The sequence below is a fragment of the Rhinoraja longicauda genome, chromosome 21 (assembly GCF_053455715.1).
Source record: "Rhinoraja longicauda isolate Sanriku21f chromosome 21, sRhiLon1.1, whole genome shotgun sequence".
Classification (NCBI taxonomy): domain Eukaryota; kingdom Metazoa; phylum Chordata; class Chondrichthyes; order Rajiformes; family Arhynchobatidae; genus Rhinoraja; species Rhinoraja longicauda.
In genome coordinates, this window is record NC_135973.1 from 34,657,204 (window position 1) to 34,684,264 (window position 27,061).

Here is a 27,061-nt window from a genome sequence, read left to right on the forward strand (position 1 = left end):
TGTTCTGGCACTGAAGTGGAACCTTAACACTGTGGAAGTCACATAAAGAGAGGGAACATAAATATGTCATTCACTGAAGAGCAATATCAAGTGTACATGCGTAATGTTGTGCTGAAACTGATGTTATTTCTCTGAATGCGTAGGAAGGAACTGCAGATGCTGGTTTAAACTGAAGATAGACACAAAAAGCTGGAGTAACTCAGCGGGACAGGCAGAATCTCGAAGCGAAGGAATTGGTGACGTTTCAGGTCGAGACCCTTCTTCAGTGAGAGTCAGGGGAAAGGGAAATGAGAGATATAGATGGTGATATATCTCTGAAGATGTGTTGCGAGTTTTTGCTTTGGTTACCATTTAACTCAGCAAGTGCAGTACACAACGTCAGCCCTGAAAGTGTTGCACACAATGCCAACTACAGTCTTCCAGCTCTTGAGGAGCATCACCACTGAATGAATGTTTGCTACATTGAGGGAAATATGTGGGAGTGTTCTTTCATCGGATCAGTGTCACCTGAATATGTTAGAAACATAGAAACATAGAAAATAGGTGCAGGAGTAGGCCATTCGGCCCTTCGAGCCTGTACGCACCGCCATTCAATATGATCATGGCTGATCATCCAGCTCAGTAACCTGTACCTGCCTTCTCTCCATACCCCCGATCCCTTTAGCCACAAGGGCCACATCTTACTCCCTCTTAAATATAGCCAATGAACTGGCCTCAACTAACTTCTGTGGCAGAGAATTCCACAGACTCACCACTCTCTGTGTGAAGAAATGTTTTCTCATCTCGGTCCTAAAATACTTCCCCCTTATCCTTAAGCTGTGACCCCTGGTTCTGGACTCCCCCAACATCGGGAACAATCTTCCCGCATCTAGCCTCTTCAACCCCTTAAGAATTTTATATGTTTCTATAAGATCCCCCCTCAATCTTCTAAATTCCAGCGAATACAAGCCCAGTCTATCCAGTCTTTCCTCATATGAAAGTCCCGCCATCCCAGGGATCAATCTGGAGAACCTTCTCTGTACTCCCTCTAAGGCAAAAACGTCTTTTCTCAGATTAGGAGACCAAAACTGCACACAATACTCCAGGTGCGGTCTCACCAAGGCCCTGTACAACTGCAGCAGAACCTCCCTGCTCCTAAACTCAAATCCTCTTGCTATGAATGCCAACATACCATTCGCTTTCTTCACTGCCTGCTGCACCTGCATGCTTGCTTTCAATGACTGGTGCACCATGACACCCAGGTCACGTTGCATCTCCCCTTCTCCCAATCGGTCACCATTCAGGTAATACTCTGCTTTCCTGTTCTTGCCGCCAAAGTGGATAACCTCACATTTATCCACATTATATTGCATCTGCCATGCATTTGCCCACTCGCCTAATCTATCCAAGTCACTCTGCAGCCTCCTAGCATCCTCCTCGCAGCTAACACTGCCACCCAGCTTCATGTCATCCGCAAACTTAGAGATGTTGCATTCAATTCCCTCGTCCAAATCATTAATATACACTGTAAATAACTGGGGTCCCAGCACTGAGCCTTGCCGTACCCCACTAGTCACTGCCTGCCATTCTGAAAAGGACCCGTTTATTCCTACTCTTTGCTTCCTGTCCGCCAACCAATTTTCTATCCACCTCAACACTGAACCCTCAATACCGTGTGCTTTAAGTTTGTACACCAATCTCCTATGTGGGACCTTGTCGAAGGCCTTCTGAAAGTCCAGATATAACACATCGACTGGTTCTACCTTATCCACTCTACTAGTTACATCCTCGAAAAATTCTATAAGATTCGTCAGACATGATTTTCCTTTGGTAAATCCATGCTGACTTTGTCCGATGATTTCACCACTTTCCAAATGTGATGCTATCACATCTTTAATAACTGACTCTAGTATTTTCCCCACTACCGATGTTAGGCTAATTGGTCTATAATTCCCCGTTTTCTCTCTCCCTCCCTTTTTAAAAAGTGGGGTTACATTAGCTACCCTCCAGTCCTCAGGAGCTACTCCAGAATCTAAAGAGTTTTGAAAAATTATCACTAATGCATCCACTATTTCTGAGGCTACTTCCTTAAGCACCCTGGGATGCAGCCTATCTGGCCCTGGGGATTTATCTGCCTTTAATCCATTTAATTTACCTAACACCACTTCCCGACTAACCTGGATTTCCTTCAGTTCCTCCATCTCATTAGACCCCCGGTCCCCCGCTATTTCCGGCAGACGGTTTATGTCTTCCTTAGTGAAGACAGAACCAAAGTATTTGTTCAATTGGTCTGCCATCTCCTTGTTCCCTATGATCAATTCACCTGTTTCCGACTGCAAGGGACCTACATTTGCCTTAACTAATCTTTTTCTCTTGACATATCTATAAAAGCTTTTGCAGTCAGTTTTTATGTTCCTTGCCAGTTTTCCCTCATAATCTATTTTCCCTTTCCTAATTAAGCCCTTTGTCCTCCTCTGCTGGACTCTGAATTTCTCCCAGTCCTCTGGTATGCTACTTTTTCTGGCTAATCTGTATGCTTCATCTTTTGTTTTAATACTATCCTTGATTTCCCTTGTTAGCCACGGATGCACTACCTTTCCTGGTTTGTTCTTTTGCCAAACTGGGATGAACACTTGTTGTAGTTCATCCATGCGACCTTTAAATGCCTTCCATTGCATGTCCACCGTCAACCCTTTCAGCATCAATCGCCAGTCTATCTTGGACAATTCACGCCTCATACCCTCAAAGTTACCTTTCTTTAAGTTCAGAACACTTGTTTCTATATTAACTTTGTCACTCTCCATCCTAATGAAGAACTCTACCATATTATGATCACTCTTGACCCAAGGGGCCTCGCACAACAAGAGTGCTAACTAACCCTTCCTCATTACTCAATACCCAGTCTAGAATGGCCTGTTCTCTCGTTGGTTCCTCGACATGTTGGTTTAGAAAACCATCTCTCAAACATTCCAAGAAATCCTCTTCCTCAGCACCCCTGCCAGTTTGGTTCACCCAATCTATATGTAGATTGAACTCACCCATTATAACTGCTGCACCTTTAGTGCACGCATTTCTAATTTCCTGCTTGATGCCATCCCCAACCTCACTACTGCTGTTAGGTGGCCTGTACACAACTCCCACTAGCGTTTTCTGCCCCTTAGTGTTTCGTAGTTCTACCCATATCGATTCCACTTCCTCCAAGCTAATGTCCTTCCTTTCCACTGCTTTAATCTCCTCTCTAACCAGTAACGCTACCCCACCTCCTTTTCCTTTCTGTCTATCCCGCCTGAATATAGAATATCCCTGGATGTTGAGCTCCCAGCCTTGGTCACCCTGGAGCCATGTCTCCGTAATCCCAACTATATCATAATCATTAATAACTATCTCCACATTTAATTCATCCACCTTATTACGTATACTCCTTGCATTGAGACACAAAGCCTTCAGGCTTGTTTTTACAACTCTCTTATCCCTTATACAATTATGTTGAAAAGTGGCCCTTTGTAGAGGAACAGTGTTTGCAAGAGGCATATTCTTTGTGCAAAGGGGCGACACACTCCAGGGATATGGCCAGGTGCTCCAGGCAGGAGGTTGCCATGGAAATCTCTACAAGAACTCTACAAATCCCTAGACGAATGCAGATAAGCTTTAATGAAGGAAAACCTCCGAGCCTATTCAGACTGCTTCTGTCAGCTGAAGGCAAAGTGGGTGAAGTTTCCCCTCTGTCATTCGAGCATTTAGGTGATCATCCAAATACAGCAACGAGTAGCAAAGTTTCAATGTAACAGAGATCAGTAGCAACAGCCTAGAATGGTCCTGAGGCAAGGAAGATGGGAGTAACAATCTCCCATGTTCCCATGGGAACATCTCCCATGGAACAATGTTCAAAGACTCAATCTCCATGTTCAAAGGTAACATGAGGTTATATTTGAGATGGAGAGAGATCCCCAAATGACAAGGAATGAAGGGGGCCTTGGTCTTTTAAAGAGCTCAGGATTCTGTCGCAATATTTTGACACGAAACGCCAGCCATTCCTGAATAACCACAGATACTTCTCGACTCGCTGAGATCCTTTTGCAGGTTGCTTGTAGCTTGAGTAGTTTGCCATGGAGATTAGGTCAGGAAGAAAAAAGGTGCAGTTGGGTAGTTGGATTGGTGAACCTCCTTGTAAAGAATACATTTCTATCGGTGAATGTCTTTAAATGAACTTGGGAATTGAATACAAAAATGAATATCTCAGCCGTGATTTTAGCAAGATCACCCTGGTCAACCTGTTAACAACAATGGAGTCATGGCAGGGCAGAGGAGGGTCTTTGTAGTAGTTTGTACTATCTCACCTGAAATGCCGTGGGTTCAGAATGCTATGGATATTCATTGTAAAAAGTAGCAGAAGATTGATTTCTTGGCTATGTTTCAGCTATGTTTTACGTGTACTATGCAGCCAATAGTGAGTGGGTCAAGTGAATGCAGTTTTGGCTGCATTCCAGGCGTAGAATTGAAGACAGATTTGTGCATCTGCGAAGCATCTGGATAAAGCATGACAATATTAAGTCTGGAATTAACACATAAATGATGAGTATAGAAATCTTGATTTATGACTTAAATAAATCATGCTAATTTTAAAACCATCTTGAGAAAACTGCAATGGAGACTCCTTTTATTAAGAAATCTTTGCGTGAGATTTAAACAAAACCACACAATGTGCAATGCCCATTTCTGTGTCATAATTAGTTTTGGATAATTCAAAATACACCAATCAATTTGTAACTTGCAAACATTCTCAAAACTATCATATTTATTGATTCTCAATTGCCCTTTGTATTAACCCAGCTCTACACCATTAAAGATGTGCACACCATTTTAGCTGAAGATTATCTTGGGGTGGAATGTCACTTGTGGTGGCTTGTGTAAAAATGATTTTTGCCATCTGGAAACGGTTCTGCGATAAACTCTCCTAAACAGTTACGTTCTATGAGGGTCAATAAAATCAAATTTTGGAATAGAAGTACTACCAGTGCCCAGCACTATGTTCAAGAGTCAAGAGTATTTAATCACCACATGCAGTGGGAACAGATCAGTGAGATTCTAACTTAGAAGATAAAACAGTACAGCACAGGAACGGGCCCTTCGGCCCACAATGTATATGTTGAACATAATGCCCAGTTAAACTGATCTCATCTGTTAGTGACACAGCGTTGAAGCAGGCCCTTTATCCCACCGAGTCCATGCTGACCAACGATCGCCCTAACACTACATTCTAGGAACATTTTACAGAAACCAATTAACCTACAAACCTGCATGTCTTTGGAATGTGGGAGGAAACTGGAGCGCCCGGGGAAAACCCACGCGGTCACAGGGAGAACACACAAACTCTGTACAGACAGAATCGAACCGGGGTCTCTGGCATTGTAAGGCAGCAACTCTACCTTTGTGCCACTGAGTACTTGGCAACATGCCGATTCTCCTCAAACTTGAATGAAAGAATGAAATAATGAATGAATGAAAGAATGAAAGAATGAAAGAATGAATGAATGAATGAATGAATGAATGAATGAATGAATGAATGAATGAATGAATGAATGAACGAATACATTTATTGGCCAAGTATGTACACATACAAGGAATGCGCTCCATTCGCAAGTAACAACACGAACATAAAGTAAACAATTAAGAATAAAGCATAAAACATTAAGAATACAATATTACAGTTTAAATGTGTGAGTGAAATAAACCAGAGCAAAAAGAGACTACAGACTTTTGGTTGTTGAGTAGAGCTACTACTCGCGAAAACAAAGCTGTTTTTATGTCTGGCTGTGGCTGCTTTGACAGTCTGGAGTCGCCTTCCAGAGGGAAGTGCTTCAAGGAGTTTGTGACCAGGGTGAGAGGGGTCAGAGATGATCTTGCCCGCTCGCTTCCTGGCCCTTGCAGTGTACAGTTCGTCAATGGGGGGAAGGTTGCAGCCAACAACCTTCTCAGCTGATCGAATGATTCGTTGCAGCCTCCGGATGTCGTGCTTGGTGGCTGAGCCAAACCAGACCATGATGGAGAAGGTGAGGATGGACTCTACAATGGCAGTGTAGAACTGGACCATCATTGCCTGTGGCAGATTGTGTTTCCTCAGCTGTTGGGCCTCGAAGTAAGTCGAGGCATTGATGAGCTTCCTTTGTGATTGCTTCAATGTGCTGGGCTCAGGGCAGATCATCAGAGATCTCTCCACTGCCATCTTGCTGATGAAGACAGCTTCATGACTTTCTTTGAAGTCAACAATCAGCTCCTTGGTCTTTCGGACATTGAGAGTAAGTTTTGTTGTTCTGGCACCTCTGAACCAGATGAACAACCCCTCTCCTGTACTCTGATTCAGCGTTATCTGTTATTGATCCAACATTGATTGTATTGCAGTTGAATTTGAAGTTGGTTTTGGAACTATGTCTTCCTTCACAGTTATGGGTATAGTTGGTATAGAGGCAGAGGACTGAACATACAGCACCAGATGCACCGTACAAAGCATTTTATCAGGATGCATCACATCTTGGTTTGGGAACAGCTCCACCCAAGACCACAAGAAAATCCAACGAAATGTGGACGCAGCCCAGACCATCACACAAACCAACCTCCCTTCCAATGACTCCATTTATACCTCATGCTGCCTCGGCAAGGCCAGCAGCATAATCTAGGACAAGTCGCACCCTGGCCACTCCCTCTTCTCCCCTCCCCCATCGGGGAAAAGGTATGGGAGTGTCAAACGTACATCTCCAGATTCAGGAACAGTTTCTACCCAACTGTTATCAAGTAACTGAACCATCCTACTACAACTAGAGAGCAATCACCTCATTGGTGACCCTCGGAATATTTTTGATCAGACTTTATTGGCTTTTTCTTGCGCTAAACATTATACCCTTATCATGTATCTGTACACTGTGAATGGCTTGATTGTAATCATGTATTGTTTTTCCGCTGGCTGGTTAGCACACAACAAAAGCTTTCCACTGTACCTTGGAACAAGTGACAATAAACTAAACTGATATTAAACAACCTCCCCCTCTCATTCTACCTCCCCCACCCCGTACCCCACCTGGACTTACACCTATTCTTCTCCTTCCTCCCGGTTTCCCTTCCACCTTTATTCCTTCTTCTAGCTTCACAATTCACAACTCTTCACTTCTTTCCTCTTGCACCTTTTGTTTTTTCATCTCTGGCCTTTGACCAACCATCTGCCTATCCAAAACTCTCCTCACCTGTATCAACCTGTTACCTGCCAGGCTTTGTCCTGCGAAGAGGGCCATCTGAGAGTGAGGGGACCGTCATGGAGCGAGGAGGGCCGTCGTGGAGCGAGGAGACCATTGTGGAGCAAGGAGGGCTATCTGAGAGCAAGGCGACTGTCGTGGAGCAAGGAGGGCCATTGGAGTGCGAGGGGGCCGTTGGAGAGCGAGGAGACTGTTGAGAGCAAGGAGAGCTATCAGGGAGCCGAAGGAGGCCATCCGAGAGTGAGAAGGACCATCAAGAACAAAGGGGGACCCGTCAGGGGGAGTGGGAGGGGGTGCGCCAAGAACGAAGGGGAACAATGGGGAGGGGGGGTTAGTCACCGTGAATGAAGGGGGACCTGGTGAAGGGGCCGCCAAGAACGGTGGGACCCGGCGGGATGGGGGGGGCTGTTGCCAGGTGCAGTAGTTAGGAATGTTCGGTGAACTTTTGTATCTTTGTCAGCGGCAAAACGTGGCAACACTTCTGTACTGCCTTGGTGAGGTCTGCTACGTGATTTTACCGGGTTGTATGTCAAACAAAGCATTTCATTGTACTAAGATACATGAGACAATAAAGTACCATTGAATCATTGAGGCAATGAATCCTGGTCTCTTCCAGCTTTCTTTCGGATAATCAGTCTGAAGAGGAGCCCCAACCTGAAACTTCACTGATCCAATTTCTCCAGAAATGCTGCCTGATCCTCCGAGTTACTCCAGCACTTTAGTTTTGTTTAGAGATGGTTAGGTTAGTTTAGATATATAGTGCGGGAACAGGTCCTTTGGGGCACGGACTCCGAGCCGACCAGCAATTCCCGCACACTAACTCTATCCAACACAATAGGGCCAATACACAACTATACCAAGCCAATTAACCAACAATCCTGTATGTTTTTGGAGTGTGGGAGGAAACCAGAGATCCCGGAGAAAACCCACGCAGGTCACAGGTAGAACGTACAAACTCTGTACAGACAGCACCCGGAGTCAGGAATGAATCCCGGTCTCTGGCGCTGTAAGGCCGCAACTCCACCACTGTGCCACCGTACCATGTCTTCTCTGGTCAAAAGACTTATTTCAATTGCCTTACTTCTTCACCTTCGCTTTACCATGCACACGTAGCCATCCCACGCTACACTGCTGTGCGATTAAGTACACACTATTAACTGTGAGGATGGTGTATATCTGTTTCATCTGATGTTTAGCTTAATTGTATCAAGAAAACTCTACAGAAAACATTGTGGGGGTGAATTTAAACAACATCACAAACTCTTCTGAAGATTCACAAGTTGATTTATCAGAGATATTGCTGTGTGAAAACAACATTATCCAATTTGTGGCTGTCCACCTGAATTAGTTATCAGAGGAATAATTTCTTAGCTGTGTGTCAGCAATGCGTTAATTTGCTCTCTCTTACTTTTCGGTTTGCACATAAGATTTTCCATTAATTTAGATTGTTACCGTAGAAATACTGTTTATGTCTCCTTCAAATACATTGGAGAAATTACAACATAGTCATTCCATCAGCATCTAGTAAACATCAATGTCGGGCGGCAGGGTGGCGCAGCAGTAGAGTTGCTGCCTTACAACGAATGCAGTGCCAGAGACCTGGGTCCAATCCCAACTACGGGTGCTGTCTGTACGGAGTTTGTACGTTCTCCCCGTGACCTGCGTGGGTTTTCTCCGAGATCTTCGGTTTCTTCCCACACTCCAAAGACGTACAGGTTTGCAGGTAAATTGGCTTGGTAAATGTAAAAATTGTCCCTAGTGGGTATAGGATAGTGTTAATGTGCGGGGATCGCTGGTTGGCGTGGACACGGTGGGCCGAAAGGGCCTGTTTCCGCGCTGTATATCTAAACTAAACAATGCATGTTACTGATGTGAAATATGGTGACAAAATTGACTGACCCCAATCTCTTTCTGGGATTTGCCTTCCTTTGCCTTTTAAATTACCAATAATGTATTTTAAACTGCAATAATAATGGTCGGTAGAATTTTTTTAAATAAATTGACCTGAGAAGAAGTTTCATGCATAAATGATCACCTACAATTAGATGCAGTATAGTCAACCTTATGTAATTCTCCACTTGTACACCTGGGGACTTGTGCTTGAAGAGGGAGAAATGTACCATTGATTCACTAAGTCACCATTCTGACACAGTGGTAACCGTAGAATTGCATTTTCAGTTGCTGTTCAGAGATCTCCCATCACAATCACAGTGTATAATCTGTTCCACAAGAAGCACAGACCCACCAGAGTGGTGCATAATAATCACAGAATGGTCCTGGGAGTGAAACAGAGCCCAAGGAATCTGAGGCCAATTACCACTGCCCACTCGTCTCCAATAAATCCACTATCCTTGTTGATATTTGAAAAAACCAATAACAGCAACGAAGCAACATTTACCATTGTTGTGGGCTAATAGATTCATTATCAAACGGTTCATTTATCTTCATCACTGACCAAGCCAGGTCCTGAGTTGCCTAACTGAGTAAAGTGAGCCTTTCCCAAGGACAGTACACCTGGAGACATAACCAAGTGCTCAAATGCCTGGCAGCGACTCTGGAAAGCAGGAGAACAACCAACAATGCCCTGCTGCACAGAACAACCGACCCAGTTATGTCAATTGCCTTTGTTCAGAAGGGAGACCAAAGGCAACGGAAAATTCCACCAAGGACCAGGTTTGGACAGCTGGAGGCAGCCCGGGACTGGCAGATGCTGGTGGACGTGGACCAGCGGCTTACGGTTCCATCAGAGATGGCCATCACCAACTTGAGGCCTGATCTTGTCCTCTGGTCCAACTCTCAGCGCATGGTGTATTTTGTGGAGCTCACAGTCCCTTGGGAGGATGCTGTGCAGGAAGCCTTTGAAAGAAAGAAACTGCGCTACACAGAGCTTGCAGCGGAGGCAGAACAGCGGGGCTGGAGAGCAAAGATCTGCCCGGTAGAAGTTGGAGGTCGAGGATTTGTGGCAACATCTACCGTAAGACCGATGAAGGACCTGGGGATCGGCGGACAAGCCCTACGCCAGGCTATCAAGGAAACATCACGGGTGGCAGAGCGGAGTAGGCAGTGGCTCTGGCTGAAGAGGAAAGACCCCATCTGGTCTCCCAAATAAGCCGGCTAGGCAGATGCAGAGGGGGGTGGTTCTGGGGCACCAGAATGCACTGCTGAGCCTACTGGAGACGTCGTGGGTCCAATCAGCGAAACGTTGATGAAAGTAGGTGCCCACTTGATAACCCCAATGACGTGTCTGCCTAGCCTTTCTCAACATCGGAGGAGCGTAGGTGAGTGCATAAGCCTCCCATCACCACCGGGAGCAAGTTGACATTTGGCACTTTGGATTTCTAACATCTTGTCCTGTGTATTTGGAAAGAAAAGTGGGAAGAGAAAAAAAACCGGGGTAGCAGACTTGACCCCACTCTTTTCAATCTATTGACAGCAAATGGATTATTCTGCATCAGAATTGATTGGAGCAGCAGTCCTTGAAAAGAAAAATCTCAGTTGACACTGGAAACACCATGAATTTATATTGCACCGCCATCACGGTAAGTGGGATGGATTCAGAGCAGGACTGGTGATTCATGTTGTGCTCTAGATTACTGCCACTTGTAGATTTAGATTCCACTTCCGATATTATTACATCAAACCAAGGGATCAATTCTTTTTTGGAGCTGAATGCAATTTTTTGTTCAGAATAGCAGGTTACTATAAGTATTTATGGATTATTTGTAAATTGAAGATATCATTATTACGTGAAATCGTTTGCAACAAAAAGATTGAGTACGGAAGTACAGAAAAACAGTGGTACGTTGGTGCAGCAATAAGAACTCAGGCCAGCAAACTATTTCAAAGTGAAGGACAAAGCTATGACGTCTAGGGGTTACGGGGAGAAGGCAGGAGAATGGGGTTGAGAGAGGGAGATGGATCAGCCATGATTGAATCTTGATGTAGGCTTGATGGGGCCGAATGGCCTAATTCTGCTCCGAGAAGTGACGGAACTTATTATGAACTAAATATAATTATTTAAGTTTATTTTTGAAATATAAAGACATGAAGATTCAGGGTTTTAAAATACTATCAAAATAAGAGACTATTGTGCAGGAAGGAACTGCAGCCTGTGATTGAAGCAGGTCCATTGTTCACCTGAAGAATGTGCGATTCCTCTGTCATTAAGCAATTATCTACACGTGGCTCAGAGAAAGGGAAAATAAATCCACAAAAAACAAAATGGAAAACTGGTGATATGGTAATTGAGATACAATGGATCATATTACCGAGAGACAGAGGTTAAAAGATTGTAGAACTGAAATCATATGGCACATCAGAAGAGTTTGTTTCGGCTCCTCAAGAAAAAGTTGTGGAATTTTATAATACAAATTTGAATGCAAAATCACCAGGTGTGAAGGAAAACAGTACAACTAATTATTCAGTCAAGCTCTGAATAGTCTTATAGTGTTTAGTTCCAATTATAAGACGGAAAACAGATAGATAAGAAAAGGTCTGTGTATTGCAGAACTATAATTTCAAGGGGCGTAAATATTTTGGCCCAAGAAAGTGCTGAATGGCACTTGAAATGGCAGTGAAGGAGATGTCACAGAGGACAGACACCAAGTCACATCGCTGCTGGTCCTTTTGTCCACAAAATGACACCAAACTGCTGTAGTAACTCAGCAGGTCTGGCAGCATCTCTGGAGAACATGGAAAGATGATGTTTCAGGTCGAGACCCTTCTTTCGAATGATTGTACGTGAGGGAGAAAGCTGGGAATGGGGAGAGGCAATACAAAGTGTGGCAGGCAGACACAGACGAGGGGGTTTTTGGACAGTAAAGGAAAGTAGCAGGACGCGGGGGGTGGGGGGGGGGGGTGGAGGGGGAAAATAGGTGGGAGCCCTGGTGAGGCAGAGGGAGGAGAAGGGGGTGGAAGGGAGAGGAGGCTATTAACTGGGTACTCAGACTGAAGAAGGGTCTCGACCCAAAACGTCACCCATTCCTTTTCTCCAGAGATGCTGCTTGACCCGCTGAGTTACTCTAGCATTTTGTGATACTCTCTATTTCTGCTTGATCAGTTAGTCTTATTTCCATGTAAGTTTGAAGTCAATGCACAGTTTAAGATACTTTGGAAAAGTTAAAATGAAAACAGATATAATATATAACAAATGAATACACCAATGATAGTTTAGAAATTAGAACATTTACAATTTACCAAGGGCAAAAATGTGCACATTTCCACAAAATCTTTAAAGTACCTTGTTTCCGATAGCTTTTTTAGGTGGGAAACGAAAAGTGTTCACTGTCATGAATTTGGTCCGTAGTCTATTGTGCAATGCTCTGAATTCAGTGTATCTCCGATACACATTCCATTCATCATCTTTGATCCGGATGTAAACCTGCCGTGACACAAAACCAAATGGTGAATGGTGATGTTGGTGCTTATAGAGATAACATCCTGTTACTCAATTACATGCTTAGTAAAAGTATGAAGCTTCTGTCTTCAATCTTAAAGTAGCTGTGCGCATGGGAGCCAGACGATTTATCACTTTACAATGCTTGCAGCAAGCTGTTATCAAGAAGAGTCTGCACTCTGTAATGATCTGCACTCTATATATTGTACAATCTCTACAATGATGTACAGTCATACTCAAGATAATGAAAATCAACTACCAATGTAGAAGGTAGTTGAAAGGTACTACATTATCTTCTCTCAACACAAAAAGATAACAATCAAATGAAAAAGAAGGGTCTGTTAAATGTTTAACACCTTGAAGTTGGCAAGTTTTTTTGTTTCACCAAATGGCACTTCATTTCAAAATGATAGTATTTCAGTTTCCTGCAATAAAACATGCCACTTAACAGTAATGTGTTCAATTTAACAGCATGAAATTAAAGATGAGAGATAACAAAGCTCTGAAGGAGAATTCCACAAGGCTTTATCCAGAAATACACAGTGATAAGGTATTGGAGTTGCCGGCTGGAAATGTAATGGCAATATTTGGACACATGTCCAAACTTTAATGTTGCTGAGTTTGTGACTTGTTTCATGAATAGATTTCATGCCTTGAAGTCAGTCTGTCAGGCTTGGTTGCCAGATGTGTAGGGTAGGCTGTGGAATTGAATGAAGCCCAGAGGCCGGTAGGCTTGCTGGTTAGTATGAGCAGAGTCTCAGCATAGAGAAGGGAAGGGGCCGGCAAGCAGGGTGCGATTGATGTTGTCAAATTAGATTGTGAGGATGTCTGAAATCAGCCTTTCTTGGCCCAAATCCATTTGATAATCCTGATCCAGCCCTTCGTTTTCTATTTACCTGTATTGTTTCCCAAAGCCCCAACAACCCAGGCACAGAATTAAAAATAGAAACTATGTATTCAAGAGAGACTTAGATATAGCCCTTAGGGCTAACGGAATCAAGGGGCATGGGGAAAGCACGAACGGGGTACTGATTTTGGATGATCAGCCATGGTCATACTGAATGGCGATGCTGGCTTGAAGGGCCAAATGGTCTACTCCTGCACCTATTTTCTCTGTTTCTCTGTTAGAAGGAAGGTAAGCAACCTCCTTAAGAGATGTTAAATGCCCGACCTGTCTCAAGTGTACATTCATCACCTGCCACTTGTGTGATGTTTGATGGACTGTGTGGGGTGGGAGGACCCGTTGCTCCTCCTGTGCAGCAGGTGGCGCTGCACAGGACAAAGGGAGATGTTTTGTACGTAGTTATCTTGGCTGTACACAGTGTGGAGTGTGGGGTGGCAGCCATTTTAGTTGTCTTGCTGCCAGCATTGAGTTACTGTAATAAAGACTTCTGTTGTACCTTGCAAAGTTTCATACAGGCATAGAACAAGAACACGAAAACTTGTTCCGTTTCCGTGACTGTTGAAGATGAGGAGGATTTGAAACAGCTTAGATTCCGTTTAAGAATTTCAACATTTAACTTGCTACCCAAACCAAACCCACTTATTTTGGAGGTAAAATGACCTTCATAAAATCTACCATATGGATGAGTGACCTGAGAAATGTTTAAATTGCAAACTGTTTTTGAATGTCAAGTCAAGTCAAGTCAAGTCAATTTTATTTGTATAGCACATTTAAAAACAACCCACGTTGACCAAAGTGCTGTACATCTGATTAGGTACTAAGGAAAAAAATGAAACATACAGTAGCACGCAAACAATTCACAGCGCCTCCTCAATGAGCCTCAAACGCTAGGGAGTAGAAATAGGTTTTGAGCCTGGACTTAAAGGAGTCGATGGAGGGGGCAGTTCTGATGGGGAGAGGGATGCTGTTCCACAGTCTAGGAGCTGCAACCGCAAAAGCGCGGTCACCCCTGAGCTTAAGCCTAGACCGCGGGTGTAGCCTGCTACACCGAGTATTCCTCTATTTAAACAAGCATTTGATTTTTTTTCTTTCTGCCATTAATTGTTTGGGGTACACATCCTCAATTTACAACTTTATTTTTGCTATGTCAAATATCGTACGAGGAGACAGAGAAAGAGATGTGAAGTCCAGCAGCGAATAATAATACCTGTATTATTATTATTATTATTATTATTATTATTATTATCACCAGACTCCCATGTGTTTCCATAATGCATTATCAGTGTTATTCCTGCTACAACTGAAGTCAGGATTAAAGTGGAGCCCAATCCAGCCCTTTGTCACTTCAAGACCAGGACTGGGGAGAAGGCAGGAGAATGGGGTTAGAAGAGATAGGGTTAGAATAGATCAGCCATGATTGAATGGCGGAGTAGACTTGATGGGCTGAATGGCCTAATTCTACTCCTGTTCCTTATGGCCTTGTGACCTTATTCCTAACAGAGTAAAAGTCTGAGGGGTAATCTTATAAAGGTGTAGAACAATCATGATGAAAACAGATAGGGTGAATGCAGTCTGTTACACAGAGCAGGGAATCAAGAACCAGAGGGCACAGATTTAAGGTGTTTAATAGGAAGCTGAGAGGCAACTTTTTAACTAGCAGAATGATGAGTACATGGAACGAGCTGCCAGAGGTGTTAGTTGAGGCAGGTATGAAAACAGCATTTAAAAGTCACTTGGATAGCTACATGGATAGGAAAGGGATATGGGTTAAATGCAGGCAAATGGGATTAGTTTGAATGGGGCAATTTGGTTGGCATACATGGGTTGGGCCGAGGAGCCTGTTTCCGTGCAGTATGACTCTCTATCTACACTAGTCCCAGCTGCCTGTGTTTGCCCACATCCCTCTAAACCTGTCCTATCGAACGTCTAATTGTTTCTTAAATGTTGCAATAGTCCCAGCATCAACAACCTCCTCTGGCAGCTCGCTCCATACACCGACCGCCCTTTGTGTGAACACGTTACCCCTCAGATTCCTATTACATTTATCCCCCTTCACCTTAAATCTACGTCCTCTGGTTCTCGATTCCCCAACTCTGGACACGAGACTCTGTGTGTTTACCCGATCTATTCCTCATGATTTTATTCACCTCCATAAGATCAGCTAATATAAATGTCAAAGTCCATTTGAGGAATTGTCACTTGGTCAATGCTATCTTTTCATCTTTTAGCTTTAAAGAAGCTAAAACAAGATTGTTTTAAACAAGTTTGTTTCTGCACCTACAGTTTGCCGGTGATGCTGACATTTTAATGTTTTTAGCAGTCTCTGGTGCAATTTCAAAGTGTTATAAATTAGAATCAGACTGCATTTTCTCCCTACCCTTTTCAAGTCAAGTCAATTTTATTTGTATAGCACATTTAAACACAACCCACGTTGACCAAAGTGCTGTACATCAGTGCAGGTACTAAAAATGAACTTTTCCTCAGGATCGTCATACGAACAACATATCATCAGAAAATTTCCTATTTTAAATATTACTGTGTCTCACATTTATTTCCGTTTAAATAATAATCTACGCTGAGCTGTTAATTACAGTTACGATAAAAAGTCATGTCAGATACAGTCTGAAGAAGGTCTCGACCCGAAACATCACCCATTCCTTCTCTCCAGAGATGCTGCCTGTCCCACTGAGTTACTCCAGCTTTTTGTGTCTATCTTTGGTTTAAACCAGCATCTGCAGTTCCTTCTTACATTGAAATGAACTTATTTCTCTCTCCACAGATATTATCTAACCACCATCTTCTATTTTCATTAGGAGTATGGCATTTCATCACCATATCTCAATTGCTGATGAAGACATTTTTTAAATGTCTTTTTTTTTTATTGTTCTTTTAGACTTTTTGCCTGCTTGTTCTCTGTTTCTAATTCTGCATTTAATTTCCTTCTTATTCTTTGTACTATTAATTTCACAATCCTTCAATCCAACTGGTTATGGCCAAATCTTACTAACAGGAAGTACGGTTAAACACCCTGCCACATCAAATTATTGATCATTATCTCTGCTGTCTATTTACTTCCTCCCGATGGCTTGTTTTCTTAATCTTTTACCAGCTCTTAATCCCATCATTCCTATCCAATTAATATGTCCCTTTATTATCAAATTTCCTTTTTACTCTCTCTAGGAATTCCGAGCCTTTTCCACAACGTTCCTATCTATGCTTCTAACCTACTGATATCATCTCTCCCACAAACCCAAGGCCCAGAAATTCTGCCATGCTGCGCAACACTGATATTTGTTGAGACACAGAATTGTATCCAAAACCTGATCATGTATGCATGCTCTTGAAGTTTCTGAAACATGTTCTGGGTCCCCAGTGTACATGACCCACATGCACATGATGGAATAGCAGCAGATGTAGGTCTTGTGGCCTGTAACTTTGGCACGGTCAAAATGTATTTTCTATCTGCTTTTGAGAAGGTAGTGAAAGTATTCCCACAACTCTGTTAGGTAGGATTTTGCTATTGTGGCAATGAAGGACTGGTGATATTATTCCAAGTCAATGCAGTGTGTAACTTAAGATGCGGAATGGCGCAGAATGATGTACCCGTGCACCTGCAGCTCTGCTCTCTTACACGGAGAAATTCAAAGATTTAAGAGGTCTTGTTGAAGAATGCATGTTCCTTAAACTTGCAGCATCCTCAGGATATAAGAAGGAATAACCGGGATGGGACAAATCTTTGATCATGTGGCTGCTTTCCCGAGACAGCATGGTGGAGATGGAGTCATTGGTGGGGAATCTAGTCTGTGCGATGGAGAAGTGTGAGGTGTTGCATTTTGGGATGTTGAATAAGGGCAGGATCTACACAGTAAATGGTAGGCCTCTAGGTAGTGTTGTACAGCAGAGGGATCTAGGAGTACAGGTGCATGGTTCCTTGAAGGTTGAGTTGCAGGTAGATAAGGTGGTCAAAAAGGCTTTTGGCATTTTGGCCTTCACCAGTCAGAGTATTGAGTATAGAAGTTGGGAGGTTATGTTGCAGTTGTATAAGACATTGGTGAGACCGCATTTAGAATATTGTGTTCAGTTCTGGACATAATGTTTTCGGAAAGATATTGTCAAGCTTGAAAGGGTTCAGAAAAGGTTTTCGAGGATGTTACCAGGACTAGAGGGTGTGAGCTCTTGGGAGAGTAGGCTGGGTCTCTATTCCATGGAGCGCAGGAGGATGAGGGGTGATCTTATAGAGGTGTACAAAATCATGAGAGGAATAGATCGGGTAGATGCACAGAGTCTCTTTCCCAGAGTCGGGAAATCGATGACCAGAGGACATAGGTTCAAGGTGAAGGGGGAAAAATTTAAAAGGAATCCGAGGGGTAACTTTTTCACACAAAGGGTGGTGGGTGTATGGAACAAGCTGCCAGAAGAGGTAGTTGAGGCTGGGACTATCCCATCATTTAAGAAACAGTTGGACAGGTACATGGATAGGACAGGTTTGGAGGGATATGGACCAAGCGCAGTCAAGTGGGACTAGTGTAGCTGGGACACTGTTGGCCGGTGTGGGCAAGTTGGGCCGAAGGGCCAACTCTATGACCAAGGAACTCTGTGACCAAGGAACTCAAAGTTCTCAACCATTTCCATTTTAGCATCAGTGATGCTGATTGGGGCATGTACTCCAACATGCCTCCTGAGGTCAATAACTAACTCCTTCATCTTGAGGACATTGAGAGAGAAGTTGTTGCCTTGGCACCATGTTATTAAGTTCCCTATGTCCTTCCTGTACTCTGTCTCGTCATTGCTCACTACGGTGGTGACATCTGCAAAGCTCATTGATAGAGTTAGACCTGAATTTGGCCGCACTGTCGTGAGTGTGTGGGAGATATCCTCAGGGATTCGGAATGCATACTTGTGGGGTGGCGATGCTGAGAACTATTGTGGAGGTGGTGTTGTGACCTACCCTCACTGACTGCGGTCTGTGGGTTAGAAAGTAGAGAATCCTGTGCCAGAGGGAGGAGCTAATTCCTTGGTCCATGAATTTGGAGATGAGTTTGGATGGGATTATGGTGTTGAAGGCAGAATTACAGTCGGTAAATAGAAATCTAATGTAGGTGTCCTTGTTGTCGAGATGTTCCAGTTATATGTTTAAGGCCAGAGAGGCGGCCTCTGCTCTGGACCAGTTGTAAACAAACACCATCACCAATCTCTCACTCCAAATACAGAGCAACGTTTCATTTTCAAAGTTTTGAAAGTGTAATAGCATTGATACACTGCAGCAATACAATGCCCCTGTTTCCCTTTGCTCCTTATTCCTAAAATTCTGGGAATTTCTAGCACTCTATCTTGGGATTGAGTCCTTGCTTTGTACCTGATGAGTAGGTGACATTGATGAATGTGAGCAGAATACTATTCTTACAAATTCAACCAGAAATAAATGGATTACCCTCACAATAAGGCAACAATTCACTATATTTTGAAGCCAGAAGCGTTACATAATGTATAGCACAATAGATTGTTACACTGCAAAACTAAACCCCTGTCATTTCAAGGGCACCGTTTATAATCTTAAAGGCAAATAAATTGAGAGCGTGATTTAACAAAATTATATCATGGGTTGTCAGGTGATATTAATTTCAAGCTTGAAGTAAATGATATGACTAATTTTTTGCATTTATAACTAGTTTGACATTCAAAGTGTGAAATCTTGTGAAGATTTAAAACAAACACTGATGATACTTTGTCAACAAATAGGAAAACAGATTACTTTGTGTGCTGCAAGGTAAAAGGAGTTATCAGGATCACGTTATATTATAAAATGGTCAATTTATATTGCAATGCATGTTAATTTAACTTTTGAACTTCAATTATTTAGTTCAAATTTAACGCAAATTATAAATTGGTAGCTTTAAGTGTAAGAAAATAACTGCAGGTGGTACAAATGGAAGGTATTTATTTCACAAAATGCTGGAGTAACTCAGCAGGTCAGGCAGCATCTCAGGAGAGAAGGAATTGGTAGCTTTGATTAATTAGCATCTTTAGCATGATTAATTAACATCCACATATTTTCCTATCTCTACTTTTAAAGCTCCAGGAACCCAGGAAGATAACATTAAATGAGACAGCAGTGGGGAGGATCATTCAATAGCACTGGTGACAAGGAGAAGCAATTTTGTTCATTTCTGTACTTGGCAACGTTGCCCTGGAAGTTGGGATAATTGACAATAGACACGAAATGCTGGAATAACAGCAGGACAGGCAGCATCTCCGGTTAGAAGGAATGGGTGACGTTTCAGATCGAGACCCTTCTTCAGACGGAGAGTCAGGGGAGAGGGAAACGAGAGATATGAAAGGGTTAGGTGTGAAAACGAGACATCAAAGGAGATGCAATTCTAGGAAAATGTAGAATAGATCATTGTTATCTCGGGGAAGGTGACAATGAGGCTTACAATGTAACATTTAATCAGGAGGACAGAATTGAAGAGTGTTTGTGTGCTTTTTAGGAGCAGAGGGGGATTTTGATGTCTTGATCTTCAGGGTTAGTCCTTTGTAAACAGAAGCTTAGACTGAATCAAAGATTTAAATAGCTGGAAAAGCAGATAAGGATTAATTGGATGGATGAATCCTGGGAATAATCAGACTGCAAGTGAGGCTGAGGACGTAGGGAGAATAGTGACTTGGAGATCTGGTAGTAACAAGTTGTAAATGTGGGGTATGGATGTAATAGATAGTGCATTATAATCCGTGACGAGGCTTTCTAGATGTGGAGATACAATATATCTCTCTATTAAGGCAGTTTTAGAAACTGAAATTTGCCCGTATAAAATGACAAATCATCATTAAAAATTAGAGATGCAGAATAAAAATTCACTCTAACAGTATGGATGTGAAACAAATAAACACAAAATATACACAGAGAACCTGTCACTTCACAGTGGGAGGGCACAAAGAATTTGTTTAGGAGATTGATAAGGCAATCTCTCATTGATGCTTATTAAAAGGTCAAATATACTTTAATCAAGCAATGTAATATCCATCGCTAGTTAATTTTTTTTAAATCCTTTCTCCTGCCTACAATGCGATCAGAATTCCCTTGCTCATAGACCATGTATCCACAGGAGTATTAATGTTGAGAGAAAGATTTCCCGTGGGAATGCATCTTCATTTATAACGTGGGATTCAATGGGAAAAAGGGTTTACATCAAGGAAAATCAGAACATGGATGGTTTTCTTGGAATGCAACCTCTGTATCTCGGGGGTTCACTGTATTAGACAATAGACAATAGACAATAGGTGCAGGAGTAGGCCATTCGGCCCTTCGAGCCAGCACCGCCATTCAATGTGATCATGGCTGATCATTCTCAATCAGTACCCCGTTCCTGCTTTCTCCCCATACCCCCTGACTCCGCTATCCTTAAGAGCTCTATCTAGCTCTCCCTTGAATGTATTCAGAGAATTGGCCTCCACTGCCCTCTGAGGGAGAGAATTGCACAGATTCACAACTCTCTGACTAAAAAAGTTTTTCCTCATCTCTGTTCTAAATGGCCTACCCCTTATTCATAAACTGTGGCCCCTGGTTCTGGACTCCCCCAACATTGGGAACATGTTTCCTGCCTCTAACGTGTCCAACCCCTTAATAATCTTATACGTTTCGATAAGATCCCCTCTCATCCTTCTAAATTCCAGTGTATACAAACCTAGTCGCTCCAGTCTTTCAACATATGACAGTCCCGCCATTCCAGGAATTAACCTAGTAAACCTACGCTGCACGCCCTCAATAGCAAGAATATCCTTCCTGAAATTTGGAGACCAAAACTGCACACAGTACTCCAGGTGCGGTCTCACTAGGGCCCTGTACAACTGCAGAAGGACCTCTTTGCTCCTATACTCAACTCCTCTTGTTATGAAGGCCAACATTCCATTGGCTTTCTTCACTGCCTGCTGTACCTGCATGCTTCCTTTCAGTGACTGATGCACTAAGACACCCAGATCACGTTGTACGTCCCCTTTTCCTAACTTGACACCATTCAGATAATAATCTGCCTTCCTATTCTTACCACCAAAGTGGATAGCCTCACACTTATCTACATTAATCTGCATCTGCCATGCATCCGCCCACTCACACAACCTGTCCAAGTCACCCTGCAACCTCATAGCATCTTCCTCACAGTTCACACTGCCACCTAGCTTTGTATCATCGGCAAATTTGCTAATGGTACTTTTAATCCCTTCATCCAAGTCATTGATGTATATTGTAAATAGCTGCGGTCCCAACGCCGAGCCTTGCGGTACCCCACTAGTCACTGCCTGCCATTCTGAAAGGGACCCATTTATCCCCACTCTTTGCTTTCTGTCTGTCAACCAACTTTCTATCCATGTCAGTACCCTACCTCCAATACCATGTGCTCTAATTTTGCCCACCAATCTCCTATGTGGGACCTTGTCGAAGGCTTTCTGAAAGTCGAGGTACACCACATCCACCGGCTCTCTCCTGTCAATTTTCCTAGTTACATCCTCAAAAAATTCCAGTAGATTAGTCAAGCACGATTTCCCCTTCGTAAATCGATGCTGACTCGGAACGATCCTGTTACTGCGATCCAAATGCTTCGCAATTTCGTCTTTTATAATTGACTCCAGCATCTTCCCCACCACTGATGTCAGACTAACTGGTCTATAATTTCCCGTTTGCTCTCTCCCTCCTTTCTTGAAAAGTGGGATAACATTAGCTACCCTCCAATCCACAGGAACTGACCCGGAATCTATAGAACATTGGAAAATAATCACTAATGCGTCCACAATTTCTAGAGCTACCTCCTTAAGCACCCTGGGTTGCAGACCATCAGGCCCTGGGGATTTATCAGCCTTGAGTCCCATCAGTCTACCCAAAACTTTTTCCTGCCTAATGTGGATTTCCTCCAGTTCCTCCGCCACCCTAGGATCTCTGGCCACTAGAACATCTGGGAGATTGTTTGTATCCTCCCAAGTGAAGACAGATCCAAAGTACCGGTTCAACTCGTCTGCCATTTCCTTGTTCCCCATAATAAATTCCCCTGCTTCTGTCTTCAAGGGACCCACATTTGCCTTGACTATTTTTTTCCTCTTCACATACCTAAAAAAGCTTTTACTATCCTCCTTTATATTATTGGCTAGTTTACCCTCGTACCTCATCTTTTCTCCCCGTAATGCCTTTCTAGTTATCTTCTGTTGCTTTTTAAAAGAGTCCCAATCCTCTGGCTTCCCACTCTTCTTTGCTATGTTATACTTCTTCCCTTTGATTTTCATGCTGTCCTTGACTTTCCTTGTCAGTCACGGGTGCCTCATACTCCCCTTAGAATCTTTCCTCATCTTTGGGATAAATTGATCCTGCAACTTCTGCATTATTCCCAGGAATACCTGCCATTGCTGTTCCACAGTCTTCCCTGCTAGGGCCTCCTTCCAGTCAATTTTGGCCAGCTCCTGCCTCATGCCTCTGTAATCCCCTTTGCTATACTGTAATACTGACACCTCCGATTTTCCCTTCTCCCTCTCAATTTGTAGAGTAAAACTTATCATATTGTGGTCACTGCCTCCTAATGGCTCATTTACCTCAAGTCCCCTTATCAAGTCAGGTTCATTACATAACACTAAATCCAGAATTGCCTTCTCCCTGGTAGGCTCCTGTACAAGCTGTTCCAAGAATCCATCTCGGAGGCACTCCACAAACTCTCTTTCCTGGGGTCCATTACCAACCTGATTTTCCCAGTCTACCTGCATGTTGAAATCTCCCATGACCACCGTAGCATTACATTTGCGACATGCCAATTTTAGCTCCTGATTCAACTTGCACCCTATGTCGAGGCTACTGTTTGGGGGCCTGTAGATGACTCCCATTAGGGTCTTTTTATCCTTACAATTCCTCATCTCTATCCATACTGATTCTACATCTCCTGATTCTATGTCACTCCTTGCAAGGGAGTGAATATCATTCCTTACCAACAGAGCTACCCCGCCCCCTCTCCCCACCTGCCTGTTTTTTCTGTACGTTGTGTACCCCTGAATATTCAGCTCCCAGCCCTGGTCCTCTTGTAGCCATGTCTCAGTGATTCCCACAACATCATACTTGCCAATATCTAACTGAGCCTCAAGCTCATCCACTTTATTTTTTATACTTCGCGCATTTAAATACAACACTTTAACTTCGGTATTTACCTCCCCTCTCACACCGGTGACAATTGGCCCTGACCTTACTCTCATATCCCTTCTAGAACTTCCCTTCCCATTCATTCGAGAGTCCTTTACAATTTCTCCTGTATTCGCTTCCCCTTTAACTCCATCTTCATATTCCCAATTTGTCAACCCCTCCCCCCCACTATTTAGTTTAAAGCCATGCTTGATGCGCTAGCAAAACTGCCTGCCAGAATTGGGAACAGATCACAAGCAAGATAGACCCATGATTCGGGAGCACGATGGAAATGTGGAAGGAGTTGAGATGAACAACAAATCTTGACAAGAGTTATTTTCAGGTTTAAAGGTACTGGGGAAGTAAGGAACTTATGGGTATGGGGCTAGACATTATTGGGAGTTGAAAGTCCAAGAGCATCTTTGGAAATAGCTTGTGATAGAATTGACACTCTATCCTCCCTATCCTTACAAACTTTTAAAGCCAAGTTCTTTGCAATGTGCTATGAACTGACATGGCTGTCAATAATAATTTTTATTGATTGACAATAAAACATAAAATTATTAAAAAATATATGTTAAAGAATATTTTTCTTTAAAGGGCGGTGGGGGGAGAACAATGGACAATGGGGGGGGGGGGGAGGCAAGGACAATGGGAACCCGGTGTGGGGGAACTGCTGGGGGGGTGGGGGGGACAAAAGGAGGAACCGGCGTGCTTTGTAACGTTGTCAGTGCCATAGGTGGCTGCTATTTGTACACATTGTGTGTGCAAACAAAGAATCTCACTGTGCCTAGTCACATGTGACAATAAAGTATTTCTATTGCTAAATAACGAAGAATCAAGTTTTAATTCAGTACATTTCTGAAAGCCCGAAAACCACATTCTTGGTTGTACGTTGCAGAAGATTTAATCTCTTGCTGCAGGGAAAAGTGTGACCTTCAGAGCAGGAATGATTTTGACATGAAGTGGGAAAAGACAGAGGGGGTTCAGGCAGGTGAGAAGTTTCTGGTGGGTGTTAATCTTGAAAACAATGTTTCCACAGTAGGACGACACAAATCGACAGCTGGGGGACCCAGCATGGGATAAGTTAAACTAAGTAGAGGCAAACGTCAGTGGCTCAATGTTACTTTATTGTCAAGTGTACCCAAGTACAGTGACATTTTTGTTTTGCTTACAGTTCAGTGGCAATCCTAAATGTAGCTAAAATGTAATGTAAAAATGGAAACGTTAGGCAGGAATGAAGATCCTGATAGGCATATATAATGAAATAAGAAAGGGAGACATTTTTGAAACTACGAAATGGAATGTGTAGCATACGTTTTCACAGGTATTTATTCACAAACACAAAATGCTGGAGTAACTCAGCAGGTTAGGCAGCATCTCAGGAGAGAAGGAATGGGTGACGTTTCAGGTCGAGACCCTTCATCAGTCTGAAGAAGGGTCTCGACCCAAAACGTCACCCATTCCTTCTCTCCTGAGATGCTGCCTGACCCGCTGAGTTACTCCAGCATTTTGTGTTTGTGAATAAATACCTTCGATTTGTACCAGCATCTACAGTTATTTTCTTATACGTTTTCACAAAGTCATAGAGTTTGCACATAAACGGGTCCATGGGCCCACTATGTCTGTGCCAATGTTTTTGCCCATCTACACCATATTTGCCCGCACGAGGACCGTAATCCCATCTGTTTGCATTAAGACCATATCTGCATTTGCTTACAACATTACCGTGATCCATTTGCCTGCGTATGGCCCATCATCCCATCTGCCTGCATTAGGATCATAATCATATTTGCTCACATTTAGACAATGCTACTTGATACAATTTCTAAGATAAATGAAAAGTAATGGAAATTTGGGGATATTGTACTTTGCAGAAAGGCTACAATTTTAATTTAGATATTTCCTGATACATAAAGTAGTATAAGAAAATAACTGCAGATGCTGATACAAATCGAAGGTATTTATTTCACAAAATGCTGGAGTAACTCAGCAGGTCAGGCAGCATCTCAGGAGAGAAGGAATGGGTGACGTTTCGGGTCGAGACCCTTCTTCAGACCCTGATACACAAACACGCACATAAGTCTTAATGCACTTGTTGGTATCCTGAATCAGGGATGCCTTCTTAGATTTTCACCCATGCCAGCATGCCAGGTGGCGCAGTGGTAGAGTTGCTGCCTTACAGCGAATGCCGCGCCGGAGACCCGGGTTCGATCCCGACTACGGGTGCTGTCTGTACGGAGTTTGTACGTTCTCCCCGTGACCTGCGTGGGTTTTCTCCGAGATCTTCGGTTCCTCCCACACTCCAGAGACGTACTGGTTTGTAGGTTAATTGGCTTGGTAAATGTAAAAATTGTCCCTCGTGTGTATAGGATAGTATTAATGTTCGGGGATCGCTGGTTGGCGCGGTCCCGGTGGGCCGATAGGGCCTGTTTCTGCGCTGTATCTCTAAACTAAACTAAACTAAGCCTCTTCTGTCCACCAGGCTTACATGGAGAAGCATGTCAAGTCAAGTCAAGTCAATTTTATTTGTATAGCACATTTAAAAACAACCCACGTTGACCAAAGTGCTGTACATTTGATTAGGTTCCAATAGAAAAAAAAAATGAAAACATACAGTAGCACGCAAACAGTTCACAGCGCCTCCTCAATGAGCCTCAAACGCTAGGGAGTAGAAATATGTTTTGAGCCTGGACTTAAAGGAGTCGATGGAGGGGGCAGTTCTGATCGGGAGAGGGATGCTGTTCCACAGTCTAGGAGCTGCAACCGCAAAAGCGCGGTCACCCCTGAGTTTAAGCCTAGACCGTGGGATAGTGAATAGCCCCAAGTCGGCCGATCTGAGGGACCTGGAGTTAGAGAGGGGGGTTAGAAGATTTTTGATGTAGGGGGGGGGAGTGTCCATTTAGGGCTTTATACGTGAATATAAAGTGTATTCACAGCACCAGTGCAGCATGTTTCCTGATGGTTCAAGGTCCTTGCCCATGGGGTCTGGTGATGGGATTCTGCTTCACAAAGAGCCCTTTTAAACTACCCACTGTCTCTTCAAAATTTTACTTAGACCCATACCCCAACCAGGTAGCAACCTCCACACAAGCCCCCTTGCCCACTCACCAATCATCAATTTGGTAACCTGATCCATCCGTGCATCTCCCACCCACCAACGAGTATTACCTCACCCACCAGCATTCCCTCCTAATCATCCCACTTTCTCTCATTCAAAGATGGACAAGACTCTTCTCATGTTAACCTCTGAGACGTTCCAGCCTATCTCCAATACATTGTGCTATTCATCAGGTATAATCTGGCTCAGTGCTGCAAAATCATGACACCTGATTTACACTGTCCTGCTATGCCTTGCTAGCTCAACGCCACCTCTCCCTTCCAAAACAGAAACA

At 43.3% G+C, this 27,061-nt stretch overlaps 1 protein-coding gene across 2 annotated transcripts in view; it reads right to left on the minus strand.

Moving 5' to 3' along the window:
• Positions 1-27,061, minus strand: part of snx29 (sorting nexin 29) — a 556,462-nt gene that overhangs the window by 82,765 nt on the left and 446,636 nt on the right. For both annotated transcript variants that reach the window (XM_078418306.1, XM_078418305.1), the window contains one exon: positions 12,463-12,603. In XM_078418306.1, the coding sequence (XP_078274432.1) occupies positions 12,463-12,603 (141 nt within the window). The remainder of the gene's footprint in view (positions 1-12,462; positions 12,604-27,061) is intronic.